This window comes from Ahaetulla prasina, chromosome 2, assembly GCF_028640845.1.
Source record: "Ahaetulla prasina isolate Xishuangbanna chromosome 2, ASM2864084v1, whole genome shotgun sequence".
Taxonomy (NCBI): Eukaryota; Metazoa; Chordata; class Lepidosauria; order Squamata; family Colubridae; genus Ahaetulla; species Ahaetulla prasina.
The window spans coordinates 177,423,102-177,447,043 of NC_080540.1; the positions used below are offsets into that span (position 1 = coordinate 177,423,102).

The 23,942-nt window shown below is 41.9% G+C and overlaps 1 protein-coding gene across 1 annotated transcript in view; it reads left to right on the plus strand.

Annotated features, from left to right (window-relative positions):
• LOC131190982 (5'-nucleotidase domain-containing protein 2-like) overlaps window positions 1-23,942 on the plus strand; it is a 31,952-nt gene that overhangs the window by 4,409 nt on the left and 3,601 nt on the right. Inside the window, exons 2-13 of the mRNA XM_058168587.1 lie at window positions 2,959-3,143; window positions 5,565-5,639; window positions 6,047-6,102; window positions 6,761-6,854; window positions 8,703-8,831; window positions 10,849-10,909; window positions 12,413-12,515; window positions 13,281-13,382; window positions 14,762-14,843; window positions 15,672-15,758; window positions 15,902-16,042; window positions 16,303-16,367. Of these exons, the coding sequence (XP_058024570.1) occupies window positions 2,959-3,143; window positions 5,565-5,639; window positions 6,047-6,102; window positions 6,761-6,854; window positions 8,703-8,831; window positions 10,849-10,909; window positions 12,413-12,515; window positions 13,281-13,382; window positions 14,762-14,843; window positions 15,672-15,758; window positions 15,902-16,042; window positions 16,303-16,367 (1,180 nt within the window). The remainder of the gene's footprint in view (window positions 1-2,958; window positions 3,144-5,564; window positions 5,640-6,046; window positions 6,103-6,760; window positions 6,855-8,702; window positions 8,832-10,848; window positions 10,910-12,412; window positions 12,516-13,280; window positions 13,383-14,761; window positions 14,844-15,671; window positions 15,759-15,901; window positions 16,043-16,302; window positions 16,368-23,942) is intronic.

Consider the following 23,942-nt stretch of genomic DNA (forward strand, 5'->3'; position numbering starts at 1 on the left):
TATTTTTTTTAGAATAGAATAGAATAGAATTTTTTTTATTGGCCAAGTGTGATTGGACACACAAGGAATTTGTCTTGGTGCATATGCTCTCAGTGTACATAAAAGAAAAGATACATTTGTCAAGAATCATAAGGTACAACACTTAATGATAGTCACAGAGTACAAATAAGCAATCAGGAAACAATATCAATATAAATCATAAGGATACATTAATCTGTTCCTTAATTCCAAAAGAAACAGAATTGCTTCCAAAGAATTCTTTTTTGTTGTTCTTGAAAATTGATAGATAATAATTTTGAACATTGATAAATATTAATAATTTTATTAATTATTATTTACAAGGGGTGTGCATTGATACTATTTTAGGAGGTCACAATTATTTAAAGATAGCTTAGAACTGTTAAAGAGCCATTGTGATATGTCTGCATATGCATGGAATCTGGTTGTTTTATTTACTTCGGAGAAGACCTGCTGCAATTGATGAAGGCCATATAATTTTGTATGTTTCAGAAAATGTAGCTGTGTACTAAAAACAGATTCAAGGATTACGATAAAGCCCTACAGCAGGGATGATTTCTAGCTATCAAATGTATCAAACAAATAAATTTCATAATAAATTATTAGAATGAGAAATGATTAGAAGGTGTATTAGTGTATATTAAATGCTAGCCTATTTTGTGGGAAAGCTAATTAGAAACATCCAATTTTCTTTCTGGTCATGACTTGATTTTATAAAAAAAACAAAGGAAAAACTGTTCTAATTCAACATATCTTTGCATCTTTTCTTAGTCAACACTCTTTGCAGTAGAGAACTCATAGAGTGACTGCTGATTATTATATAGTCACAAAGGTGATATAAATGTGCTTGGGGCTAGATAGGTAAAATGCAGCAAGGGCAGCATTTTTTAAAATTGATGGTTGAGATTCACAAAGGCAGGGGCATGATTGTATAATTGAGCAAATTTAAAATTTGTGGATAAATATTTGTTAAAATATAAGATATGCCTGCGTGCTGGCCTGAGTGTTTTTAAAACTGTCTGAAGTTGACATGCCTGCCTTTGGGGGAACCATGAACTTTGCCATTTTAAATAAGAAAAACACATTATGTATACCCATTAAGACAAGCAACCAGTCTTATAAAAATTAAGCATATTAATTAAAAACAAAATGTAGGTTGAGAAAGGCTGGAAGGGTAAACAAAGTATAGGAAAACTGACCACTTGCTGATATTTTGGACTAAAGCTCCATAAACCCAAGGCAGCATAGTCAGCGGCCAGGGATTAATGAAGTTATATAGTCCAAAATATCTAGAAGGACCAGTGGTGGGATTCAGCCAGTTCGCACCACTTTGGGAAAACCGGTTGTTAACTTTCTGACCAGTTTGGCAAACTGGTTGTTGGAAGAAATCATTAGGGCAGAGAACCGGTTGTTAAATTACTTGAATCCCACCACTGAGAAGGACCCTGGGTGACTCTCTGAATTAGAATATTCCTGAAGTGTTTGGGGATAGACTTCTATTTACCACAACATAGTGTACCATGCAATATTGTTGTTTTTGTCGGCCATTTTCCTACTTGGCGGTGATGCAACCCTGGGTTGGGACATTGCTGAATTGCTGCCATATACATTGAATGTTTGGAATGAGATGTTGATAAACAGCAATAACTTTAAAACATAATTTGTAATTTGTAAATGCCTCATATTTATTTTATATTTATATTTTCTATTTTTTAGAATAGAAACCTATCTTCCTCAGAGAGTAGCTCATAGGATTTAGAACATAATGGAAACCATTTCATTTCATCAAGCCTTCAACCCCTTAAGCCTAGCATTAATTCGTGTCCGTCTTTTTTTATTTATTTTATTTTAATTTATCTTGTCAATCATATATAAGATAACAGGTAAAAGTATAAACATAATTTGGATACATGAAAAAAGTAGATAAGAAGGAATATTAGGACAGGGACAGTAGGCATGCAGGTGCACTTATGCACGCCCCTTACAGACCTCTTAGGAATGAGGTGAGGTCTTGGGAGATCCTTTTATTTTTCTGGTGGGTTTTTAAAATGATGTCTAATAAGCTGCTCAAAAAAATAAAGGGAACACTTAAACAACACAATGTACACTACTCAAAAAATAAACGGAACACTTAAACAACACAATGTACAGTAGTTGTGTACCCACAAGTGCTCCAGACAGTTGCTCCTCATGAGATCACAAGACGGCAGAATCTGGCAGTTTTAGAACTCTGGGAGATATGGGAATAGCCATTTTGCTCAATCCACAGCTGGCACCTTTGAAAGAACATTAAGTTCACATACTTTTCTCTAATTACATTAAGAAATCTTTGCTAACAGCTATTAAGAATCTTGGATCAACAGGTTTTATAGAACCCAGGCAAGTTTCCTTCAGTCCTAAGCAAAACACATTTTAGTACAAGGTTAATATTAAAATATTAAAACATATTTTGGAATAAATAGCAGAGGGCCGATTAAAACTTGGGTTTTATAATATTAGAAATGGACTAAGGATCCAAATAAATTTGAAATGAGATTTTGGAATTAATTATAAAGAAATGATTCCAAGGGAAAATGTTTTGAATTAAAAAACAGTACAAGATAATACTTTAAAAATTAGACCCTAAAAGGAAATAGAAGAAACTAATAATTACAGTTAAAGAATACTTACATTTGACTTACTGACATAGAATGGGGCAAAATACCCTAGCATTGGACATATTGAAGCATATGTTTAAACAATTGCCTGAGTCACTTTCAAATGTTATCTGGTTGTTGTGTATTTCAAATGGGTTTTACCTTTTTCACTTTGGCAATGGAGCTTGCGTAAGTTAGTTAAGATCATATTCCTTATTTCCTACGAAGCCTTAACCAAACTGGCTTGTAGCAACCATATCAACCATATCATAGCTTGTCCTCCATGCTTTTCTTTCTCATTTAGATTTGCTCCCACCTGGTGTCTGCAACCTTCTGAATCCTTCAACCATCTACGCCAACAATGAAATTTCACTGAATACCATTGGTGTCTACGGCTTTGATTATGACTACACCCTAGCATTGTACTCCCCTGCACTCCACTCCCGTATTTACAACACTGCCAGGGACATCCTAGTGGAGCAGTATAAGGTACAGTCTGACCTGGGGTTGTTTTCTTCTTGTGGACGAAATATCAAAGCAGTTAGAATTCTGGTGTACTTGCCTTAGAAACTGGACAAATAGGAAGCAACTTTTAAACAAAATTTTAAACTCAGTTTTAAAAGTATTATAATTGTAATTATAATTATAAAAATTATTTACAGTATTAATATAACACATCTATTTTATATAGTAATTATATAATAAGCTGCCTGTTTTACAATAAATCCTACATAATAATAAAATAAGTTAAAGAAAGCAAAAGAAAACCTCAACTAAAATAAAAAAGGTGCTAATAAAAAGAAAACAAACATAAGTTTAAAAAAAAGCTATTACACAATGCCACACAAATAAATTAATGTAAACCAGGAAGAATCCATTTTTAATTAAAATATCAGGTTAATCAAGTTTCAGAATTATCCTACAGTTTTCACTCACATTGCTACTGTTCAATTTTTAGACAGTGAATATAACCTAGATATATGAAATCATGCTGTCTGGTCTAGTCTTTTCAAATATAATTGAAAGGCTGACAATTGAGAGTTTTCATTCATCCATAACATGAGCACTGAACTTCCTTTAAATTTATTAAATTTCCAGCATAAAAGGAAGACAACCAGCTGAGCTTTTCAATCACATGCAACATATCTGACATTCCATAAAACTTGAAATCATTAACTGGGTTTTTGTGTGTGTGGAGGTGGGTGGGCTTTGACTGCTGGCAACTGCCTTGATAAGTCCCTGCAGTTTTCTTGGCAATATTTCAGAAATGTCTTTCTATTGACTTCTTCCTAAGGCTGAGAGAGAGATGCTGGTCCAAGATCAATGCTTGTAATAAGGTAGGACTAGAACTCAGCCTTATGGTATCCAGCCTGATGTCTCAAAGTGGCACTCTAATTGGGTAATATAGGATACTTCTAATTCTTTGTTCCAGTTCTTTCATATTGTCCAAATTTCTGTCTATAAATGACAATTGTAGTAAGTGTTAAACTCATTAAAATCCTTCTTCAGTATGCTCAGTGCCTCTAGGGCTGTGGAGGAGTCAAGAGCAAACAATAAAGACAGCAAGCATTATAAAGGTAATCCCTACAGTGCCTGTTGCCATAGTTCAGGAAAATTGTGGTTCATTAAGCGAGCACCTCCTCGGAACTTCCTGCCAGTGGGGAAGCTGGTAGAAAATTGTAAGTTCCAGATGGCTTGCAAGCAGGGTGGTAGGCAAGTAAGTGGTTGTAGCTGGTTGGGAGAGGGAGCAAGGAATTAGCACATGGTGTGAAGGTATGGCATGAGTGCAGTGGGTCTTGGGGTGGCTGCTGCCAATTGGGAGAGAATGCAGAAGTGGTTGGGGAGATGCAGCACAAGTGCAGAGGGACTTGGGGAGAGCGAGTGGGTGGAAAGGCCATAAGTGCAAGCCAGTTGCTAAATGCCAGTTCATGATCACATGATTGTAGCTGGGAATGCTGAAAGTTGGAACCAGATGTAACCATTACCTCTTCAGTGCTTCGTAACTTTGAATGGTCACTGAACAAGTGGTTGTTAATCCAGGACTACCTGTAGTTGTATTTGTTGGCATTTAGCCATTGTAGGCAAAATTATATTCCTTTTGTAAAATCTCAGAAGTTTATTACTTCTGAGATTACAGCTGATTAAGACTAATACTGTTTTTAAAACCACATTTTCCAAAGAAAACAACTACCAGCCATTTTAACGTAAGAATTCCTCGAAGAATTACTTTCTTGTAGAAGCAAAAATAAAATGATAAGGTTTTGCCCAGTGGATCTCAAATATGTGTAATTAACTTCAGTACTAAGAAAATGACCAGATTCTTACTATAAGTAGAACTAAGAATTATACTGAATGACAGCTCTCAAATTGAGCTTATATAGGCAAATAGTCATTATCATTCTCCTTACGCTAGTAAATAAAGTTAGAAAGTATGTGAAGGGAAAGTAGCTTGAATGCATTAGGGCCCAGGTAGATGTGATACAACAATATTTGTTTGCTTACACGTTCACATGTAAACTGGTCATTTCTGTTCTAATGTTCTGGTTTTTATGTCAAAAAGAATGTTCAGATAAAGAGAAACTCCGTCAGCTGGGATTTTTGACTATGCTCAAAGGTGCTTTTACCCCTTAAATGTACAGTATTACTTCCATGTCCTTTACAGTGAGAGAAGAGATCCAAAATGATTGTTTCTTTGTTGCCTTACTTGATCCTTCATGCACATTCTCAATTTCCCTATCACTCTGTTCATAATTTGGTTTGGAAAGCCAATGATTATGTGCCTGATAAAACTGTATCCAATGGTTCCAAGCAGTTCGCTATGTTGATTATTCAAGAAAAAATGGTTAACTTAAATTTCTTAGAAGATTGCACATGGTGACATATATATTTCTCTTTCTTTTATCACATCAGTATCCAAAGGGCATCCTGAAGTATGAATACTGGCCTAACTTTGCTATTCGGGGCTTACATTATGACATTGCAAAGGTGAGAGAGTCTTTGTCATTTGTGTTTCTGGGGGTTAGCAAATTTGTCTAGCAGGTTGGAGGTCTGTGTGTGGTTGCTTGCTTTTTCTGTGAACTCCCCAGAAACCTTTAGTTCGAGGATCCAAAATGGCAGACTATCATAGGTGGAGGGGTGGAGGATGGGAAGGAATAAATCCATGAAGCTCCAAATCTGGTGCTTCAGATTTATTTCCTGGAATGAGGTTGGAGGAACTTACATTTCAGAAGTAATGTTCCCTTTTTTTTCCCTTTGTGGCTGCCAGTATAGAACCCAAGGGACAGTATTGTTGAGCTAATCACCTGAAAACATTTATAACATTTATTTGCAAGGATTAGGAATCCTAAGGTTTCTATGTGGGTGCTAACTCCACTTTCCCCTGTCCCCTATAGGGCTTGCTCATGAAGATAGATGCATTTCACTACATTCAGTTGGGTACTGTGTATCGGTAAGTATTCATCATGTTGGTTTCCAAATAGCTGTTTGGCCAAGTTCAGACCCTACCTTAGCTTCTGGCAATTCATAGTTTGCAAATTTATAATTGGCCTTGGGAAATGGCTATGTTTCTTCCTTGCCTGGCTTATGCTGATAGTATTTAGCAGTAATAAATATGTGATTCCAACCATTGTCAAACAAGGCAAGGGAAGGACAAATTTCTCGTTCTGCATGAAGTAGGCTAGAAATATTGATATAATGTTCCGGCTTCTAATTTTCAAACTGGTTGGCCTAATGACAACGTGTTGGGTCAGAATTTAACTTAGCTATTATATGTCTGCCTTGGAATGTATTTTATTATGCCTGTGAAAGTTCTTGACCTTCTATAGTTCACATTTCATTCTGTGTGACCCAAGAATTATGCCGAGTTGCAAAATGTTGGATCCCTACTGTGATGCCATTACAAAAATACTTTAATGAGATATTGTTATGTTCTAACTCAGTGTCTCTCAACCTTGATGTGTGGACTTCAATTCCCAGAATTCTGACTTGGGAATTCTGGGAGTTAAAGTCCACACATTTTCAAGCTGCCAAGATTGAGAAACACTGATCTTACTGCTAAAAATACTGTTATTGTAATTTTAAGCACCTCTTTTTTAAATCTTGTGCAGAGGCTTGAAACCTGTTCCAGATGATGAAGTTCTGGAGATGTATGATGGCACCCATCATATTCCCTTGCATCAAGCCAGTGGCTTCTATGGAAAGGTAGAATTTCTCAGAGCTGTCTAAAGCTGTTATTCTCAGGCTGAGTTTCCATTCCCAGACAAGTCGCTTGATTGGGATGATAGCTGGGCTGATTGTCTTTATTTAATCTTCATATTAGTAGTGTGCATGAAATGGAAAAAGTGAATTCTTTTGAACCAGAGCAAACTGTATTTCATGTTCTAAAAATTTGGATTGCTTATAGTTAGGCAGAGCCAAACCTGGGATTTTTTGATTGCTCCAGATATTGAATGTAAGATGAAGCAAGTGGGTCAAAACAGTTTTGCCTTACCCCTCCTTTTCTTTTTTCCCATCAGTAGCTTCAGCACAACAGATCTCAAGAGCACACTTACTCTTCCCTGAATTTTGGTAGTATCACTGCAGTTTTAGTGTCAATATCCGTCCTTTTTTATAATATTTTAATTAAAAAGTACAATTAAAAAGTTATAAACTTTTTGTAGTTAAAAACTAAGAACTAAGAAATAACTAAGAAAAAAATAATGCAGAAAAAAAGAGAAAAGGAAGAACAGAAGAATATAGTTAAGAAAAAGAAAAGAAATTTATAAAGAAATGACTTTCTTCTTTGTCACAAGTATAAACAACTTTAATAACTTAAAATACAACAGATCTTATTGTATACCTGGTATTGCATTTTTTCCATATCATTCTCGTAGACTGTCATTGTTAAATCCACTTTCAGATTGGTCTCATCCTGTCCAATAAAATTTGTTCTTCGATAACATCTCTCAAACACAGTCTTATTTATAGAAGCAAACATTCTTAAAATTACCTTCAGGATCCATTCTTCCAAAATATCCTCCAATATGTCCAATGTTAAGGCATTTTGCTCCATTCTGTATTAGTAAGTCAATTTTAAATTTTCTTCTCCTTTAATTGTAATCTTTAGTTCCTTTTGATTCCTTCTAGTGTCCAATTTTTAAAGTCTTACCTTTTTTAAAAATTCAAAACAAAAGCATTTTTGCATGGGAAAGATTCTTTATAATTAATTCCAAAATCTTATTTCAACTTATTTGGACCCTTAATTATTTTCTAACTTTCTAAAATCAAAGTTTTAATCACCTTTTTTGCTGTTCATTCCAAAATAATTTTAAATTCTTAAACTTAACCTTATTTTGCTAAGGATTGAAGGAAAATCATCTGGTTCTGTAAAACCTGTGGATCTAATGATTCCTAATAGGCAAAAAGCATTTACCAAAAGTGATTAGAAAAGGAAGTGTGCAAATCTAGTTTCCCTTCAAAAGGTGCTGACTGTGGTTTGAATGAAGATGGTTTTTCCTCATCCCCCAAAGCTCTGAACTCACCATAGACCACTATTTTGTGCTCTCCTTGCAAGGAGCAACTGTCTGGAGCATTTGTAGGCAATCTCAAGTCCTTGTGTTTTCTAGGGAGGAATAGCCCAGAACTGGCCTATTCACAGTTCATTTCACCATGATTATCAGCTCTGCTTTTAACGTAGCTGTCTTCAGTTCTCATTTCTTCCCTGGAAGTTGCTACTCACTTTTCTTCTAGTAGCCTATATCTAATCTCTCTCTCTCTCTCTGCACTTTTCTTCTAATCTATCTTTGTCCAAATTCCAGATTGTTTTGGAACAATCTGAATGTTGACTTTCTTAATTCTGCTTTTTACAGGTTAATGATGTGTATGTGTTTTTGCTAAAAAAGCCAGAGGGGTTGAACTGAGTAACCTTTAATTTCTACAGAAATCCTTCAGAGCTAATGCTAAACGAATGAAGATCAGAAGGCGTTCTAGTCTTGTCTTCTTATTTTAAAAAGGAAGGACCTAATGGTCTAATAATTTGTACCCCTCGCCGCCTTTCTCTTTTCCTTCCAGGGCCCTGCTGTTAAGCAATTCATGGACATCTTCTCTCTGCCAGAAATGACACTCCTGGCTGTAGCCAATGACTTTTTCATCAGCAACGATATTGATTATGACCCCATCCATCTCTACAAAGATGTTACGGTATGTACTTCATCCCCCATGGCAAGTTTCTCCCTTTCCACTCTTATTTGTCTGGGAGAACTACTGTGTTGAAAGTTAGGAGAAGGAGGAAGTGCTGTTGGCTGGCAGTTGTGTGTTTTCTTCCCAGTTCTGAGAGGGGTGGGATTCTGGCAATTATTTTTGGGAGGTTTTGCAGGACATAGAGTCCTGTGTGACTTGTCCTGCAACGAAATGACAAGATTTTAGGGCCTGGAGTTCTAAAGACCTGCATTAGGTCTGCTGGTTCACGATTCTGTTTTTAAATAGAGCTTTTATTATAGAAGGTTGTGACGTAGCTCACCAGAGAGGAACAGTCCGTCCCCAGCTGGAGGAGGACTTGGGACATGCTGCCTGCAAAGCTGCCAAGAAGGCTTATCTGTAAACCCAACTGCTCCAAGGCGCACGTATTGAGGGCCCCTCAGCTTATGTTTTTAGCGTGTTTTTTTAAAGTTACAGACCGGAAAAACCATCTGTTCTTGCTCTCTGCCTCTCTGGAGGCTGCCCAGCCCCTGATTTTGAGCAAAAGGTCAGAATTGGCATTCTCATAAATAATTTTTGATCCGTTTTCTGCTCCTGTCCTTTTCTTCAGCTCCCACCTGTAGAACCTTAGTTTACCATCGGAGAAATGTGAATGGCAATTCTGAAGTTTACTTAACATTGAGAGGTTATCATTTAACCTGTGTTCGTGTGTGTATGTGTGTGTGAGTGTGGTGTGTGTGTGAGAGGGAGAGAGACAGAGGGAGGAAGAAAGGGGGTAAACAAGATCAGGTTACATGCAGTGCTTGAATAGTTTAAGGAAAGAGAGAGAACAGGGTCAACAGGAATAGATGCCCTGTTCTACAGTGTGTGTGTGTGTGTGTGTGTGTGTGTGTGTGTGTGTGTGTGTGTGTGTGTGTGTACATATATACGTGTGTGTGTGTGTGTGTGTATATATACATACATACATACATACATACATACATACATACATACATACATATAAAAGTAGCCTCACTTATTCTCTCCCAACCCCAAACCAGCCTGAAAATTTAAAGTCATATACTTTGAAAGGAATTGAGGAAGAAGTAAACAATAATGACGGAGAGAGGAAATAGAGACAACCAAACCAGATAAGATCTTCTGTATTTTAAAAATGTCTACAGGCACAGCATTTTCTTTTTATAACAAATAAAGAATTTTGTTGCAACTTCAAGATTAAAATCCGACTTCTTAATCATTGCAAGGCTAATGTGAGAAAACAAATTTGGCTAAACTCTATAATGCCTTTTTTTCCTACATATTTTAAAACGATTAGAAGCAGCCTTGGGTGTTTTTTTTTCCTGAGCAAATGATCCTTCACAGTTGTCCCACAGGCTGCTATTTGCCTATGTGCAAAAGATACAAATGCAAGTTGCTTAATGTTTTGTTCCACAAGGACAGATGAAGTTTTCTTTTCCAAGCCTTTTGCTTTCAGTTCTTTCTAAGATTGTATTTGTCTATGTGTTTTGGTACTATTGTTATATTCTGATAGCATTTTAATTGCTTTAAAGGTTATATCTATTTTAACCTCTTACTTTGTGGTTTTAATTGTTACTTATGAATTACCCAATTACTTTTTTTGTTGATGGAACATGTATAGAAATACTGAGAGCAAAGAAATAAAAAAGGATATATTTGACCATTATTCACAGAACAGAGTTATGGTGAAGAGTTACTTTCACTCTCTCATACCATAGTTATCTACTGGTTATCCAAACCACAAACACACAAACACGCAATCATTACTGCTATTAAAAGTTTTTTAATTTTTAAAGAGGAGATCAGATCACGAACCTTGAGTATTGTTTTCTGGTTTATTCTTTAGAACATAACAAAGAAATAAAAAGCAGAGGCGAGACAGAAAGCATAAAACTTATGTGGTCTCCCTACTCATGTTGCATTTGAAATGCAGCCCAGAGGTAGAAATGTTAACATTTATTCCTGGAATTCATTTCTTTTTCTTCTTCCATCATTTCCACAGGATGCCATCCGGGATGTTCATATTAAAGGTTTTATGTACAAGTGGATTATGCAAGATCTGGGTGAGTTATCTATCTGCTATAGCAGTATTTCTAAGTCTTGGAAACTCTAAACTACATGGATTTTTTAAAACTACATGGATGAGTGGTGCAGTGGTTAGAATGCAGTACTGCAGGCTACTTCTGCTGCCTGCTGGCTTCCTGCAATTTGGCAGTTCAAATCTCACCAGGCTCAAGGTTGACTCAGCCTTCCATCCTTCCGAGATTGGTAAAATGAGGATCCAGATTGTTGGAGGCAATATGATGACTCTGTAAACCACATAGAGAGGGGCTGTAAAGCACTGTAAAGTGGTATATAAGTCTAAGTGCTATTGCTATTTCAGCTCCCAGAATTACACAGCCATGTTGGCTGGTAAATTCTGGGAGTTGAAATTTGCACAGCTTAAAATTGTCAAGATTGAGAAACAGCGTGATATAGGAAAATCAAGGAAAGAGCCTGCTGGTGTTGAGCCCACAAGTCTGCCCTTATGACATACAGGAAATTAAGCTGTTGACTTAATGACAGCAATTGGGACCAGAATTTTGGTTCCTAAGCAATGAGATTGAAAAGCAAGCTGTTGTTTTACTGCATCACTTAGCGACTGCAATCCTGGCTTTCTCAGCAGACATTGTTATGTGAGAACCATGAGTTGTTAAGCAGCGGGAATTCTAGGTAAGGAGTGAAGGAATGCATCGGGGCGGGGGAAGCCCTGGAAAACTAGGTGCAGGCCATGTGTGAGTTGGGGAGGTACTACAGTGCTGCAGTCACTCCTGGAAACCTTACCCATCCCAGCTTGGCTCAGCTTGGCTCAGCAGTGTGGCATAAAGCCACTGCACCCCAGGAAGCCTCAACTGCCCACCCAGCCCAGTAGCACTTATGACTGTAGGGGCACTGCTACTCTTCCATCTGCCTACCTCCCCCCCAAAAAAAATCTATGCCCTTTTTGTCACCCTGCACAATGGCACTCATCAGTGGTAGCACTGGAGCTTGTGCTGAAATAGAGGCCCAGAGCCTTTAGCCAGCCAGCTGTCCCTGCCTTCAAATCTTTACTTCAGACCAAACACTGCCCCTGTTTTGGGGGGCAATGATGGGACTTTGCACAATGCTGATGGCATGGCTGGCCACAGTGTGGGGCTTGAGGCTGATTTCTCAGTGGCAACAGTGGCTGGGGCTAAAGTAGAGACCTAGGAGTAATGGCAGCTGGCTGAGACTGCTGAAGGCCCTGGGCCTCTACTTCAGCACCTGTTGTGGTGTCACTGTGCAAAGTGGCCAGAAGTTATAGATGGAGGGAGATAGGCAGGTAGGGGGAACAGCAGCACCTTTGTGGTATAAGAGGGCATGGGCCGCCAAACACCCAAATTTTGATTACATGACAGTGGGGGTGCTGCAATGACTGTAACATTAAGCATGGGTCACGAGTCCATTTTTTAATGCTGTCGTAATTTCAAATGATCACTTAACAAATGGTCCTAAGTTGAGAATTGCTTGTAATCCTTAAAGGTGTCTGTCCATCTTTCTTCTTCCAGAGCAATATATCCTGCACGGGGATGAGACCTATGCTGTGCTGCACCGTTTGGCCAAAAGTGGCAAGAAACTCTTCCTCATCACCAATAGCCCCTTCAGCTTTGTGTGAGTTTAAGCATGCCCGGCCTCTAAAATACGTCTGGGATATTAGGGATTATTTTTGTTTTTCTTAAATTATGAGAGATTTAACATTTTTTTCAAGGAGTTTAATTTTAGCTTTAGTTTGGCTGGTGAGTTGGATTGCAACTCACCAACTTTTTTATCTGGATGCAAGTTTTTTTTTCTTATTTAATTATTAGGTTTGCACTCATTATATCCATTTACCTGGCTCTTTTTTATCAGCATTTTGTATTGTTACGTTTTTAATGTTTTTATGCCTTTTGCTGTATACCCCAGAATATGTAGCATGATTATATTCTAAATTGTTATAATACTAAGAGTGAGATGGGTGGTGCCCAAATTTGATAAATAAAAACCAGTTCTGCCTTTCATTCAAGAGTTCAAGATTGCATACGTGGCATTCCCTTTTATCCCTGCAACAACATGGGAGAAAATACACAAGGTCAATTAATTAATTAAACTTTTTCAATTTAATCATTTAATTACTTTAATTTAATCTCGATAGGCAACGTTTTGAGGTGCCACTGATAGCAAAACACCCTCAGGCGTCTTGTTGCCAGCTCGTGTCTAGTGAGCTTAGATCAGCATTTCTGAACCTTTGGAACTTTAAGCTCAATGGACTTGAATTCCCAGAATCCCCCAGCCAGCATGATAGTTGGAGAGATTCTTGTTTCACCGTTGCTCCCTACTCTGTACTTTCAGTACCTCTACCTCTCCTAATTCTCTTCTTTTTTCTCCCTGTTTCCCTAGTGATAAAGGAATGCGCTACATGGTGGGCAAGGATTGGCGAGATTTCTTTGATGTGGTCATAGTCCAGGCAGACAAGCCTCATTTCTTCAATGACTGTGTCAAGTGAGTGTTATATTTCCCCACATGGGGATGAGCTAATGCACATCCTGAGGGCATTTGATACCTTTCTGGTTAATGGAACTGGCACACTGTTGCACGTACATTCTGATGAATTATACCCGAGTCAGCAATTTGTGTGCCATGTTTAGCCTCCTTGACCTCTTGTTTTGTGATATTTAGAGCCCCTGAAGATTGTCCTGCAGAAATGCAGTTGTACACAAGTTGTTGTTTTTTTTTAAAAATGCTAGAAATCTAGTTCTCCCCTAATGCATTTTAAAAAGGCAAAGAGAAAATTGGCTTTTCAATCCTGCCTCTGCCAGTAATGTCACTGTGTCACTATCATGCTCCCTACAGTGTTTTTTTAAAAGGCATAGTCTGTGACTGCAATATTGCCAAAAAAAAAAAAAAAGGTTGTTGCTCAATTTCTGTGGAGAGTAGACGGATCAGCGCATGTTGTGTACTGATAATATGTGGCTTTGGGGGAGCGCCCTGAGTAGATTATAGCTCAGACCTGAAAGCACAATAAAAACTACTCAGGCTAAAAATGAGGGAGTTGTTCCTTTAAGACCATGAAAGCAAAATATCCTGCCTCTGACTATTGGTAGAGTTCTTTGGTTGCAGCATTTCATTTACTGGCTGTTGGAGAGGATTTTTTTCCCCCCTGCATATATTTTAACTTCTATATTCTAGCACTTTCTTTGTTTTTCTTTCATTATTTTTTTTTTGTGTCTCTCCACCCTAAATCATCATTGGCTTCATTTTCTGGCAACAATAAAAAGTAGAAATAGAAAATTTGAACTAACAATTGCTGACTGTATGAGAGAGGCTACCATGAACTATACTTGAACTCTGCATATCCTGATTTCCTTTCCTGATGTAAATTTACATCACCGGCCATTACGTAGGGTTTTTTTAAAATTCTGTGTGCAATACTTACTTAAAATGCTGTACCATGTCTTTTCAAACCTCTAGATATGTCAAAAGATTGTGTCATGGGTATCCAACATTCCTGGTGGGCACTTGATTTGGGGAGGCTGCTGAATAAATAAATTATAAAATCAAGATTCCTAATTTACTTTAGCCTTTAGGATCTTTTGATACCCACTTAAAATTTGCAGAAAATGTGTACATAGGTGTAACATACAGCAGTGTTAATGTTTCCTATAGAGTAGTGTTTCTCAACCTTGGCAACTTTAAGATCTGTGGACTTCAACTCCCAGAATCCTCCACAAATTAAAGAATTTGTGCCTATGTGTATGAGAAAAATAGCTGCGGATTTTGGAGTCAGATGTTAGAACTTCTGTGCTGCCTTTCCCTTGTATAGTGGAAAGCAAAAGGCCTTCCTGGCAGCCTCTTCAACTGATACTCATTTTTCCTTCCAGGCCTTTCCGGCGACTGGATAGCAATGGAGATCTGCAGTGGGACAAAATAAATAAGCTGGAGAAAGGACAAGTGTATAAGCAGGTAGGGAACATTGACATTAGGTGGTCTGTGTTTTTAAGGAAGCAAGGTAACACACACATGCGATATGATTTTAATTCCTTGATCCTTGAGCGTGATTAACTCCATCAGCCTAAAAAAATTAAGACTGCTGCTGGTACTTGATGGTGTCTCCTGCTAAATTACTAATTATCCACCTTCAACCTTCTCAACCCGTTTGAGCTTCTTGGCAAACTTTGGAGGGAAAGTAAGTCAGAAATGTGATGAGATGAAGGAGGAATATTATCCAGTTAGTCCAAGTAGAATCAGCTTTGAATATATACGCTCCCCACATCCTCCTTTGAGATTTTCCCTGTGTGTATAGAGACAAGAGAAGCAGCACGTGAGGACATGTTTCAGCAGTGGCAGTACTTGGCATCGGTTATGACCTACTTCCAAGAAAGGTGCCACCTTCCTGGAGACTTCAACCTCCTCCTACTGGAACTGATGTTCCTCTTCCCAAACACCCAGTCTACCTACCACCTCTGTCTGGAACAGAGGGTGGGGTGACAGAAATAAGAACAGCTGCCAGCTCTTGCTTAGGTCTAATTATTTAAGTTTGAGGGTTGAGACTTGGCCAAGGTTGGACAACTAAGTGAGAGAAAAGGTAAAAGGGGGGGGGATTGAGTGTTTTATGGTAATTTACTCAGAGGTCTCTTGAGTCCCAGAGACGGTGTGGAGCTAGCTTTTCTGCACCTGCAAGATATGAAGGGGAACCTTCCCTTTTTCCTCTGTGATATAAAATATTGTCTAGGGATGTTGTTCTTGTGCAGTTCTTCTAATCATTCTAATGCAACATTTCTACAATCTTAGGGCAACCTTTTTGACTTCCTCCGGCTCACAGGCTGGCGTGGATCCAAGGTGCTCTATTTTGGGGACCATCTCTACAGTGACCTGGCGGTGAGAGCTTTGGGCATAAGAGAGGGTTAGAAATTGGGTCTTTTACATTTTCTTTCCAGCCCTGGAAAAAGAGTGGGCTGACTTCAGTGTGTAATGTCTCTCGTGATCCTATAAATCTTATCCATTATATCTCTCTGCCCCAGGACTTGATGCTGAGGCATGGCTGGCGGACAGGGGCCATAGTTCCTGAACTAGAAACTGAGACAAAAATGGTCAACACAGAGCAGTACTCCCAAGCACTCACTTGGCTACAAGCCTTAACTGGATTGCTGGAACGAATGCAGGTAGGGATTGAAATCAGGATGCTGCTTGGCTGCTAGGAATGGAAGGGGGAAGGTCCCAAATTCTTGAGGGAACCAGTGTAGAAGAGAGGTGCATCGCAGTCAGTCACTCTCAAACCAGTTAACTCAGAATAAATGGGACCTGAGGGACTAAGGGGCTTCAGGAGAAGATAAAATTGGTTCTAAGAAGCTAGTTTAGTGAGTTTGAAGATGGAACAGTAATTACAGGGCTCTCTAACTTTTTGTTTCTTGTTCCTGAAAAGATGTTTCAAGATCCTGAATCCCAGCAGGTGCTGCAGGACTGGATGAAAGAGCGCCAAGAACTCAGGTATTTTGTTTCTTCTCCCTTCTTTTTCTTTTTCTTCTTCTTAGGATTCTTGATGAGCATATCTTTTCTTTTATGTACACTGAGAGTGTATGCACCAAGACAAATTCTTTGTGTGTCCAATCACACTTGGCCAATAAAAAAATCTATTCTATTCTTTTCAGGGGCTTCAGTATGCTAGTTCAGATTTACAAATTAGCTACTTTCCTGCTTGCCTTATTAACAAACAGGAACTGCCTCAATCCTACTGAACATAAAGGTTTTAGGTTTTTTCTTACAAAGTGAAATTGTATGCATATACTGGTTCCCCTTTTCAGACTTAAAATATGAGCACTCAGGCCTCTAAATTCTGCAGTTAATTGGGATCTTAATTGATGGTTTTGCCTTTTTCTTTTTTAAATCTAGCTCCTCTTTAGTTTGACAATTTATCTCTGCTTTTTGGTCTCTTCACCTCTCCTGGATTCATGATTTTCCACTTCAGCTTTGTTACAGATGGTATAATTCGAACCCCATGAATTAACTGATTTAATTTTTAAAAAAGTTACTTCTCTTTAGTTAAGCTTAGTCAGGATTCAACCCACAATTATCTCTATCCTGTTGAAACAAAGCTTAGTATTTATTGAGCCTTTTCCACTTTCTCTCCCCAGCATCAAATCTATATTTAAATTTCTCTTGGATGTAGATTTACCTCTACATGGTGTTACTTTGTGAAGTATTTCAAAGATTTATATTACAGCATTGTACATTGTCCAGTTGTGCTTAGGCTGTAGCTCCCATCATCCACAACTGAGCATCCAGTCCATCAGCGAGAATAAAACTTTATTTTGGTTATAGACCAGTCAGCAGCAAGATGTAATTTTTGCTCTTCTCTCTGGTATTCCTTATTTTCTAAAACACATTTGATTAATAATGTGGGAAACAGAATTGTGAATTAGATAGGGCTCTTTTCAAGTTTCAGGTAAAGTTTTAATAGACTGGTTTCAGACTGGTTTACACAGGTCCAAACATGTCCTTTATTATATACTTGTAATTCCTTCATGGAATTTTATTTTGTGTTTACTTGACTGACTTATCTATCAGCCTCATTGATGGGCAAAGCCATGTAAATAGAATCTCTCATTGCTCCCTTAGAAGCCAAATCACCAGCTGCAGTATCTTTAAAAACAGAGCAAATAAATCTCCTATTAATCTGGAGCATCTAATTTCTCCTTCTCCACTGCAACAACTACAGTGAGCTATTGGCCACAATTACATCATCTTCTTGGTTCTAATGATTTTTTCTCCCTCCTGCTCAACCATGTCTGATTCTAAAGAGATTGTCTGGACAAGTCTCTGCAGTTTTCTTGGCAAGATTTTCCAGAAGTGGTTTGCCATTGCCGCCTTCTGAGGGCTGAGAGAAAGTGATTAGTCCGGAACCTATACGGTGGTTCCGTCCCAGGCGCCTGATGGACCCCGAGAGGTTCCTGACGGAGCTTGGGCCATTCCCTGAGGAACTGGCCCACGGCACGACTGAGGAACTGGTCACGGCCTGGGAACAGGCGCCGGCCGGGGCCTTGGACCGTGTCGTGCCTTTGCGGCCTCTGACCCGGCGGAGATCTCGTCCGGCCCCCTGGTACTCCGAGGGGCTGAGGGAGATGAAACGCCAGAGAAGACGCCTGGAGAGCACCTGGAGGTCCAGTCGCTCGAAGCTGATCGGACACTAGTTAGGTCCTATTCTAGGACCTACCTAGTGGCAATGAGGAAGCGAGGCGTTTCTCGCCTCCACCCTCATTGCGTCGGCAGATAACCGCCCGGCCGCCCTGTTTGGGTGACCCGCCTCTCCTACATCAGGAGGTGCGGATGACCCGTTGCAGGACGAGCCGAGGAGTTTAGCGGTTATCTATACGATAAAATCGCTCAGCTGAGGGACGGTCTGGACCGAAATTGGGATGATCCAGCGAGGAGAGAGGCACGCCTTGTTGAGTCTATTTGGGATGAGTTTGACCCTGTGGCTCCGAGGGCGTCGACAGGTTGTTGGGGGCTGCGGCATGACATGTTTACTGGACCCGTGCCCTTCCTGGCTGGTACTGGCCACTCAGGCGGTGACACGAGGCTGGCTCCAGAGGATTATCAACGCTTCTTTATTGGAAGGGGTTTTCCCTGCCGCCTTGAAAGAGGCGGTGGTGAGACCCCTCCTTAAGAAGCCCTCCCTGGACCCAGCTATTTTGGGTAATTATCGCCCAGTCTCCAACCTTCGCTTTGTTGCGAAGGTTGTAGAGAGTGCCGTGGCGCGACAGCTACCCCAATACCTGGATGAAGATGTCTATCTAGATCCGTTCCAGTCCGGCTTCCGACGCGGATACAGCACGGAGACAGCTTTGGTCGCATTGGTGGATGATCTCTGGAGGCCAGGGACAGGGGTTATTCCTCTGCCCTGGTCTTATTAGACCTCTCGGCGGCGCTCGATACCATCGACCATGGTATCTTGCTGCGCCGGCTGGGGGGATTGGGAGTGGGAGGCACCGTATATCGGTGGTTCTCCTCCTATCTCTCCGACCGGACGCAGACGGTGTTGACGGGGGCAGAGGTCACCGCGAGGGGCCTCACTTGTGGGGTCCCGCAGGGTCGATTCTCTCGCCCTATTGTTCAACATCTACATGAAGCCGCTGGGTGAGATCATCAGTGGTTTCGGGTGAGATACCAGCAGTACGCTGATGATACTCAGCTGTATTTTTCCACCCCGGCCACCCCAATGAAGTTGTTGAAGTGCTGTCCCGGTGTTTGGAAGCCGACGGGTCTGGATGGGGAGAAACAGGCTCAAGCTTAATCCTCCAAGACGGAGTGGCTGTGGATGCCGGCATCCCGATTCAGTCAGCTGCAGCCGCGCTGGCTGTCGGAGGCGAGTTATTGGCCCCAAAGGATAGGGTGCGCAACTTAGCGCCCTCCTGGATGATCGGCTGTCGTTTGAAGATCATTTGACGGCCGTCTCCAGGAGGGCCTTCTACCAGGTTCGCCTGGTCCGCAGTTGCGCCTTCCTTGATCGGGATGCCTTATGCACAGTCACTCATGCCTCGCTACCTCTCGCTGGATTACTGTAATGCTCTCTACATGGGGCTCCCCTTGAAGTGCACTCGAGGCTTCAGTTAGTCCAGAATGCAGCTGCGCTGGTGATAGAGGAGCTACCCAGCTCCCATGTAACACCGCTCCTGCGCAGACTGCACTGGCTGCCTGTGGCCTTTCGAGTGCACTTTAAGGTGTTGGTTACGACCTTTAAAGCGCTCCATGGCTTAGGACCTGGGTACTTACGGGACCGCCTGCTGCTACCACATGCCTCCCACCGACCCGTACGCTCCCATAGAGAGGGACTTCTCAGGGTGCCGTCCGCCAAACAATGTCGGCTGGCGGCCCCCAGGGGAAGGTCCTTCTCTGTGGGGGCTCCCACTCTCTGGAACGAGCTTCCCCCTGGTTTACGTCAAATACCTGACCTTCGGACATTTCGTCGCGAACTGAAGATCCATCTTTTTATTCGCGCGGGGCTGGCTTAATTGGATTTTAAAAGGGAATTTTACAAATTTTAAATGGGGTTTTAATTGATGATGATTTTTTAATATCAGGCTAATTTTGAATAAGTTTTTTAAGGGTATTTAAATTGTGTATATTTGTATTGTTGTTTTTATTTTGCCTGTACACCGCCCTGAGTCCTTCGGGAGAAGGGCGGTATAAAAATCAAATTAAATAAATAAAATAAATAAATAAAGGCCATCCAGCTGGCTTTGTGCCCAAGGCAAGACTAGAACCCATACTCCCAGTTTTGAGCCTGATGCCTTAACCACTACATCAGGGTGGCTCTTATGACTTATCCCTTGCCAGATTCTGTGACAAAGCCAAGCCGTAAGTGGCTAGGCATGGAATCCTGCTTGAGCTCCAGAAGAGAAATCATGAGTTGACAGGGATTAGAGAATAGGGAGGAAAAAATAAATTTCATCTCAGTTCTTAAACAGTAAGCTTTTTTGTAAAGCATGAATTAAATAGTCAAACAAAGCCGCCTTTGATGTAAAAGTGACAAGGTAGGCAACAGATCCTTTTATGAAAATAGCATTCAGGCTTCTGTACAAAGATTCCACAGCAGAAAAAATGACCTTCATACAGTTTGGGGAATTATTTTCTGCCTGTTCACTTTAATATAGCTTCTTAAATGGTATGGATAACATCATTTGTGAGTTGCCTTTGTGCTGTTCGGAAGCCTGGGGAGTTGCTATATGTTTAAAAATTATGTTCTGTTCTTGCTGTCCTTTGATGCTTGGAGCTACTTGAAATGTCACAGATAGTTTAAATACACATTAAAGAAAAACCCAGGCATGATTGGCAGTTTCAACAGCTCTGCTCCTGCCTTATGCTGAGAGTAGTTATTTTGGTATGAGCAATAGCTTCCTTTTGCACATGTGCACCTTGGCACGCACAGACACTAACAATTCCATGAAAGACTTGCAAGCGCAGGCTTTGCTGTTGTGACTCATATCCCATTTAATAAAGGTAGGAGTTTTTGTCTGTAGACTTTTTTTATTTTATTTTTATTTATTTGATTTTTATACCGCCCTTCTCCCGAAGGACTCAGGGCGGTGTACAGGCAAAATAAAAACAGACAAGACAATATACAGTATAAAATGCAAGATTAAAAAACTTATTATAATTAGCCTAAAAATTTAAAATGTATAGAAAACTAAAACCCCATTTAAAATTAATAATAAAAATTATAAAATCAATAAAATTTAAGCCAGCCCCGCGCAAATGAAAAGATGTGTCTTCAGTTCGCGGCGAAAGGTCCGAAGGTCAGGTATTTGGCGTAAACCCGGGGGAAGTTCGTTCCAGAGTGGGAGCCCCACAGAGAAGGACCTTCCTGGGGCCGCCAGCCGACATTGCTTGGCGGACGGCACCCTGAGAAGTCCCTCTGTGAGAGCGACGGTCGGTGGGAGGCATGTGGTAACAGCAGGCGGTCCCGTAAGTACCCGGGCCCTAAGCCATGGAGCGCTTTAAAGGTCATAACCAAAACCTTAAAGTGCACCCGAAAGGCCACAGGTAGCCAGTGCAGTCTGCGCAGGAGCGGTGTTACATGGGAGCTACGCGAAGCTCCCTCTATCACCCGCACAGCTGCATTCTGGACTAACTAAAGCCTTCGAGTGCACCTCAAGGGGAGCCCCATGTAGAGAGCATTACAATAATCCAAGCGAGAGGTAACGAGTGCGTGAGTGACTGTGCACAAGGCATCCCAATCAAGGAAGGGGCGCAACTGCCGAACCAGGTGGACCTGGTGGAAGGCCCCCCTGGAGACGGCCGTCAAATGGTCTTCAAACGACAACCGCTCATCCAGGAGGACACCTAAGTTGCGCACCCTATCCTTTGGGGCCAATAACTCGCCTCCAACAGTCAGCTGCAGCTGCAGCTGACTGAATCGAGATGCCGGCATCCACAGCCACTCCGTCTTGGAGGGATTGAGCTTGAGCCTGTTTCTCCCCATCCAGACCCGTACGGCTTCCAAACACCGGGACAGCACTTCAACAACTTCATTGGGGTGGCCTGGGGTGGAGAAGTACAGCTGAGTGTCATCAGCGTACTGATGGTACCTCACCCCGAAGCCACTGATGATCTCACCCAACGGCTTCATATAGATGTTGAACAGAAGGGGCGAGAGAATCGACCCCTGCGGCACCCCACAAGTGAGGCCCCTCGCGGTCGACCTCTGCCCCCCTGTCAACACCGTCTGCGACCGGTCGGAGAGATAGGAGGAGAACCACCGATGAACGGTGCCTCCCACTCCCAATCCCCCCAGCCGGCGCAGCAAGATACCATGGTCGATGGTATCAAAAGCCGCTGAGAGGTCTAATAGGACCAGGGCAGAGGAATAACCCCTGTCCCTGGCCCTCCAGAGATCATCCACCAATGCGACCAAAGCTGTCTCCGTGCTGTAACCGGGTCGGAAGCCGGACTGGAACGGGTCTAGATAGACAGATTCATCCAGGTATTGGGGTAGCTGTCGCGCCACAGCACTCTCTACAACCTTTGCAACAAAGCGAAGGTTGGAGACTGGACGATAATTTCCCAAAATAGCCGGGTCCAAAGAGGGCTTCTTGAGGAGGGGTCTCACCACCGCCTCTTTCAAGGCGGCAGGGAAAACCCCTTCCAACAAAGAAGCATTTATAATCCTCTGGAGCCAGCCTCGTGTCACCTCCTGAGTGGCCAGCACCAGCCAGGAAGGACACGGGTCCAGTAAACATGTAGTGGCGTGCAGCCTCCCCAACAACCTGTCCACGTCCTCGGGAGCCACAGGGTCAAATTCATCCCAAACAGACTCAACAAGACGTGCCTCCTCTCCCTCGCTTGGATCATCCCAATTTCGGTCCAGACCATCCCGGAGCTGAGCGATTTTGTCGTATAGATAACCACTAAACTCCTCGGCACGTCCCTGCAAAGGGTCATCCCGCACCTCCTGATGAAGGAGGGAGCGGGTCACCCGAAACAGGGCAGCCGGGCGGTTATCTGCCGACGCAATGAGGGTGGAGGCGTAAGAACGCCTCGCCTCCCTCATTGCCACTAGGTAGGTCCTAGAATAGGACCTAACTAGTGTCCGATCAGCTTCGGAACGACTGGACCTCCAGGTGCTCTCTAGGCGTCTTCTCCGGCGTTTCATCTCCCTCAGCCCCTCGGAGAACCAAGAGGCCGGACGAGATCTGCGCCGGGTCAGAGGCCGCAAAGGCATGACACGGTCCAAGGCCCCAGCCGCGGCCTGTTCCCAGGCCGCAACTAGTTCCTCAGTCGTGCCGTGGGCCAGATCCTCAGGGAATGGCCCAAGCTCCGTCAGGAACCTCTCAGGGTCCATCAGGCGCCTGGGACGGAACCAACGTGTAGGTTCCGTCTCCCTGCGATGGTGGGTGGCGGTTCGGAAGTCTAGGCGAAGGAGAAAATGATCGGACCATGACATTGGTTCTATTACTAAATCATCTAATATCAGATCATTTAACCACTGACCAGAGATATAAATCAGATCCAGCGTGCCTCCCCCCATGTGCGTAGGGCCATCATTTACTCGAATCAGGTCCAAGGCCGTCATGGAAGCCTGGAACTCCCGAGCTGCAGTCGATAATAAGCCAGCTGATGGCAAGTTGAAATCCCCCATAACTATAAGTCTGGGGGTCTCAACTGCCACAGTGGCAAATAACTCCAGCAGTTCGGGCAGGGCTGTGGTCACGCAGCAAGGAGCCAGGTACGCGATCAACAAGCCCAACTGATTCCTATGGCCCCACCTCACATAGAGGGATTCACAGCCGGCAATCTGAGGAACAGTGGCCTCCCTCGGCTCTAGATCTTCCTTAATGACAACCGCCACCCCTCCACCCCTACCCTGGGCCCTCGGCTGATGAAATGCTCGGAAACCTGGAGGGCACAGTTCAACGAGGGGAACCCCCCTCTCTGGGCCCAACCAGGTCTCCGTAATGCCCATAAGGTCTGCGGACTCCCCCTGAATAAGATTGCAAATCAAGGGGGCTTTATTTGCCATGGACCGGGCATTACATAACATCAACCGAAGATCCAGGCTCTGAGGAT